The 5,925-nt window shown below is 37.6% G+C and overlaps 1 protein-coding gene across 1 annotated transcript; it reads left to right on the top strand.

Annotated features, from left to right (window-relative positions):
* Window positions 1-3,933: 3,933 nt before the first annotated feature.
* LOC100671528 (olfactory receptor 2A12-like) lies at window positions 3,934-5,345 on the top strand. The gene has a single exon (XM_003404973.3). It carries the CDS (start codon window positions 4,155-4,157, stop codon window positions 5,163-5,165), a length of 1,011 nt encoding a protein of 336 aa, XP_003405021.2. The 5' UTR covers window positions 3,934-4,154; the 3' UTR covers window positions 5,166-5,345.
* Window positions 5,346-5,925: the final 580 nt, after the last annotated feature.

Here is a 5,925-nt window from a genome sequence, read left to right as displayed (position 1 = left end):
TTCTGCTACGGAACTGAGTGTTAATCTGAATAGCGAGAGTTTCTGAGAATCAAGAAAACCTTTGGGTTAAGAGTGTGAATCAGAGCCATCCTGCATTGCTTTAAATCCCAGTTCCATCACTACTAACTGGCCGGGCATCCTTGGTAAAGGATTTCATTATTTGTAGCACACTTTTTTTTTTTTTAATAAGTATAGAATGGGCATAAAAATAAAACCTACTTCAGAGTTTTTCTATAAATTAAAAGAATTAATCCAAGTAAGGCATTTGTAATAGTAACTGGCTGTTAGAACTGTTAGCTTCATTATTATATCATTAGTATTGTTTTCATTGTTTTTCAGGTTGAATGCTTTCCCAATGCCTCATTTAGTTTTTTCTGCTATTATTAATCAGTCTATAGCTTTTTTATATTTCAAGTCACAGTCTTTAGAGTGACTAAAAGGGCATATTCGAAAACGCAGTGAGTGTGTGAGTATACGCCAGTGCAAAATGGGGTCTAAATATGGACAACTCTGAGGGGATAGGAAACCCTGTTGGCATAGTGGTTAAGTGCTATGACTGCTAACCAAAAGGTCGGCAGTTCAAATTCACCAGGTACTCCTTGGGAACACTGAGGAGCAGTTCTAATCTGTCCAGTAGGGTTGTTGCTGTAAGTCAGAATTGACTCAATGGCAATGGGTTAAGCTGAGGGGAGAGGGTAGTGGGTTTATTAAAGAGAAAAAAAAAGAATCAATTTTTACATATTGTTTAGAGGAGACTACTACATCAACCTAGAATAGTGAGTAAAACATGGACTGTCAGAAGAACAAACAAATATTTCTTGAAAGAAGTATAGCCAGAATGCTCCTTAGAAGGGAGGATGATGAGACTTCATCTTACCTACTTTGGACATGTTATCAGGAGGGACCAGTCCCTGGACAAGAACATCATGCTGGGTAAAGTAGAGGCTCAACAAAAAAAAGGAAGGCCCTCAACTAGATGGATTGACACAGTGGCTGCAACAATGGGCTCAAACATAATAACTATTGCGAGGATGGTACTGCACTAAGCAGTGTTTTCTTCTTTTGTACATAGTGTTGCTATGAGTCGGGACCAACTCCACAGCGCCTATCAACAACAAAAGAGAAACCTGTTATTTGAGATATAAGTTTTTATTCCTGTCTGAGCTTTGATTCTATAAAAATGGAAAGTGGTAAAGATTAAAACAAGTGGAATAGTTCACTTATTCCTCATACCGTTTCTGTTGTTAGGTGTCTTCGAGTCAGTTCTTGCTCATAGCAATCCTAAGTACAGCATAACAAAACACTACCAGTCTTTAGTCACCCTTACAGTCGTTGTTATGTTTGAGCCCATTGTTGAAGCCACTGTGTGAATCCATCTTGTTGAGGGTCTTCTTTTTCGCTGGCCCTCTACTTTACCAAGCATGATGTTCTTCTCCAGGGACTGATCCCTCCTTATAACATGTCCAAAGTACACGAGACGAAGTTTTGCCATCCTTGATTCCAAGGAGCACCCTGGCTGTACTTCTTCCAAGACAGGCTTTTTCACTCTTTTGGCAGTCCATGGTATATTCTCTATTCTTTGCCAACACTATAATTCAAAGGCATCAATTTTTCAGTCTTTCTTATTCATTGCCTGCGTTTTGCATGCATATGAGGCGATTGAAAATACCACGGTTTGGGTCAGGCGGACCTTGGTCCTCTAGATGACATCTTTGCTTTTTAAAACTTTAAAGAGGTCTTTTGCAGCAGATTTGTCCAGTGCAACATGTAATTTGATTTCTTGACTGCTGCTTCCATGGGCATTGATTGTGGATCCAAGTAAAATAAAATCCTTGACAACTTCAATATTTTCTCCATTTGTCACGATGTCGCTTACTGGTCCAGTTGTGTGGTTTTTATTTACTTTATGTTGAGATATGATCCGTACTGAAGACTCTAGCCTTTGGTCTTCATTAGTAAGTCCTTCAAGTCTTCTTCGGTTTCAGCAAGCAGGGTTGTGTCATCTGCATATGGCAGGTTCTTAATGAGTTTTCCTTCATTCCTAATGCAGCATTCTTCTTCATATAGTCCACCTTCTCAGATTATTTGCTCAGCATACAGATTGAATAAGTATGGTGAAAGGATACAACCCTAACGCACACCTTTCCTGATTCTAAACCACACAGTATCTCGTTGATCTTTTTGAATGAATCCCTCTTTTTCTAGGTACAGGCTCCACATGTGCACAATTCTGGAAATCCCATTCTTCTCAATGTTATCCATAATTTGTTATGACCCACACAGTCAAATGCCTTTGCATAGTCAATAAAACACAGGTAAACATGTTTCTGGTATTCTTTTCTTTCAGCCAGGATCCATCTGACATCAGCAATGATATCACTGGTTCCACATCCTCTTTTGAATCTGGCTTCAATTTCTGGCAGTCCGTGTTCGTGTACTGCTACAACCATTTTTGAATTATCTTCAGCAAAATTTTACTTGCATATAATATTAATGATATTGTTTCATAATTTCTGCATTCTGTTGGATCACCTTCTCTGGAATGGGCACAAATACGGATCTCTTCTAGTTGATTCGCCAGGTGGCTGTCTTCCAAATTTCTTGGCATAGGCGAGTGAGCAGCTCCAGGTCTACATCTGTTTGTTGAAACATCTCAATTGTATTCCCTCAATTCCTGGAGCCTTGTTTCTCACCAACGCTTTCAGTGCAGTTTGGACTCCAATACCATCATTTCTTGATCATATGCTACCTCCTGAAATGGCTGAACATCCACCAATTCTTTTTAGTACAGTGACTATGTATTCCTTCCATCCTGCTTTAATGCTTCCTGCTTCATTCAGTATTTTGCCCATAGAAGCCTTCAAAATTGCAACTTGAGGCTTGATTTTTTTTCTTCAGTTCTTTAAGCTTGAGAAATGCCCAGCGCTTTTTTCCATTTTGTCTTTCTAACTCCAGGTCTTGGCACATTTCATTACATTTGTCTTTGTCTTCTAAAGACGCCCTTTGAAACCTGCTGTTCAACTCTTTCACTTCATCATTTCTTCTATAGGCTGTAGTGGCTCAATGCTCAAGAGCAAGTTTCAGAGTCTCTCCTGACATCCATTTTGGTCTTTCTTTTTTTTCCTCGCTTTTTCCCTGGCTTTTTAATAACCTTTTGCTTTCGTCATGTATGATGTCCTTGATATCATCCCACAACTCGTCTTGTCTTTGGTCATTAGTGTTGAATGCCTAAAATCTATTCTTGAGATTGTCTTCAAAGTCAGGTAATATATATTCAAAGTTTTATTTTGGCTCATGTGGACTTGTTTTAATTTTTTTTTTTTCTTCTCCATCATGAACTTGTGTAAAAGCAACTGATTGTTCTGAAATTGGCCCTTAGTGTTATTCTGACTGATGATATAGAGCATTTCCATTGTCTCTTTCCACAGATGTAGTTAATTTGATTCCTGCGTTTTCCTTATACTAAGAGCATATAATGTGTGATTCTTGGTAGTAAAATTGTATCAAATATGAGTGTACACTAAAATATACCTGCATTTTCCTCTAAACATAAGATGGATTCCTGAAAATAAGCAAATGTACACTTCAAAGTAAATTATGTCTTCAGTGGAAATGTAATAGAGGCAGATATTAAGGCATGCCACTTAGACTATTCCAATTCTACTTCTATCTTTGCCACTTACTGAATTTAAAAAACTGAATAAAGAACTCTGCCTTAAAATTGCTGTTTTATGGTTTACTATCACAATTTTTTTTTATCACAATTAGTTTAAACAAATTCTGAGGGATTCTGTGTCTTCAAATAGGCAAACAAGTTGTTAAAGCCCAAAGTACCATCTCTTTTCAAACAGTCATACTGTACACTTTAGCAAAGGTTGTATAGGAACAACATAAAATATTTTACCCATTATTTGTGTATGCAAGTGGGTGAAAGCGTGTGTGTGTGTGTGTGTGTGTGTATGTATGTATGCATGGAAACTTTTGGAATTAGGGTGTGAACTTTTTTTTTTTGGTAACATGTGAAAACATTTTTCAAACTTCAGTATCAGTGAATATAAAAGGTTTTAAAAAACATGTAATTTAGTCTGACAAGTATCTTGAATATTTGATGGTGTTAAAGAATTAATGTGTCTTTGTTATTTCATCATGTTTCTATGTCCTCGAAAGATATTTTTTTTCTTCATATCAACAGTTTAATGTCAGCCACCAAGATGACTCCAGAAAATTCCAGCACCGTCACAGAGTTGGTCCTTATTGGTTTTTCCAATCATCCCCAGGCTGAGATTCCTCTCTTCTTCCTCTTCTCTCTGATTTATCTGATGAATCTCTTTGGGAACACAGCAATTTTTGTTTTGGTGGTAATTGATTCCTGTCTTCAGACACCCATGTATTTTTTCCTCTGTCACTTGGCCTTTCTCAACATATTTTATACCACAGCTGTGGTCCCCAAAATGCTCCTCAACCTTCTGGCTTCTAAGAAAGTCATTTCTTATGACCTTTGTCTTGCCCAGACCTATATCTCCCTGCTAATGGGAGCAGCTGAGTGCATTATTTTGGCAGTCATGGCTCTGGACCGTTACACAGCCATTTGTTACCCCCTGCGATACTTGCTTATCATGAACTGGTCTCTGTGTGTGCAGCTGTCTGCAGGAGCCTGGACCATCAGCTTTTTTGTTTCAGTGGTGCCCCTCTACTTTACCATAGTTCCCATCTGTGGCCCTTATATCATCGACCACATTTTTTGTGAAGTACCTGTTTTTCTTCATATGATTTGTAATGATACATCCCTACAGGAGATCGTCATGGTAATAGGAGCATCCGGCACCCTCTTGCTTCCTTTCCTCCTTATTGTCCTCTCCTACCTAAGAATCCTAGTTGCAGTGATAAGGATGCATTCGGCTGAGGGAAGGAAAAAAGCTTTTTCTACCTGCAGCTCCCACCTGACTGTGGTGACCATTTATTATGGGACAGGGATGTTCATGTACATGAGGCCTAAATCCGTATATTCAGCTGAAGGTGATAAATTAATTTCCTTGTTCTATGCAGTCATCAACCCTGCTTTGAACCCTCTAATCTATAGCCTGAGAAACAAGGAGGTACAAGGAGCTATGCAGAGAGCCTTGGAAAGATGGAAAGTGTTCCAAAGGCAAAATATACTACCTTGAGATACCAAAAGAGAAAATTTGCATACCGTAATGAACCGTTCAATGCTAGTGATAAAAATAACTAAATTAGTTGCAAAACATGTTACTCTATGACAATATTATTACATCATTCTCCTCTCATAGGACTCTATTCTGATCCACCTAATGTTAATTGATTCTACCTTTTGTATTAAATAAAACCCATTCCCATTGCCGTCAAGTCAATTCTGATTCATAGTGACCCTAGAGGACAAGTAAAACTGTTCCATAGAGTTTCCAAGGAAAGGCTGGTGGATTTAAACTGCTGACTTTTTGGTTAGCAGCTGAACTCTTAACCACTGTGCCACCAGAGTTGCGTTTGTATTGGATATTTCTGTTTATCTATAATTTAATTCTAGCAACAAGTAAGTTATATCTGATAAAGAAAGTTGAATTGTAATTTCAAGCCAGGTTTCATAACTTCATATTTCATTACTCATTTCCCTTATCATATTTAGGCTTTTATTTTTTCTGTAGTGATCACATGACATAGCATCCTCCTTGTTACCCTACACTCACTTTATATCTAATTTGAAATGCCTTTCATTAATGATGGGGAATCTTTTTATAATTTAGCAAATACGATTAAATACAAAAAACAAAGAAACTTGAGGTGGAAAGTATTTATTGATTCTCTTTATCTGGATGTTTCCCAGATACTATGAAACTGAATTCAGCTCTCCAGCTTTAAGTTGATAAATATTGATACTTTTGTCAAAAATCGTATTTTTAAAATGACACC

This window comes from Loxodonta africana, chromosome 2 (assembly GCF_030014295.1).
Source record: "Loxodonta africana isolate mLoxAfr1 chromosome 2, mLoxAfr1.hap2, whole genome shotgun sequence".
In the NCBI taxonomy this organism is placed as follows: Eukaryota; Metazoa; Chordata; class Mammalia; order Proboscidea; family Elephantidae; genus Loxodonta; species Loxodonta africana.
The sequence above is the reverse complement of the archived record's forward strand: the minus strand, read 5'-3'. Positions and strand labels throughout refer to the sequence as shown.

Coding starts and splice junctions, on each gene's coding strand:
- LOC100671528 (XM_003404973.3), top strand. CDS start 4,155: ATGTCCTCGAAAGATATTTTTTTTCTTCATATCAACAGTTTAATGTCA.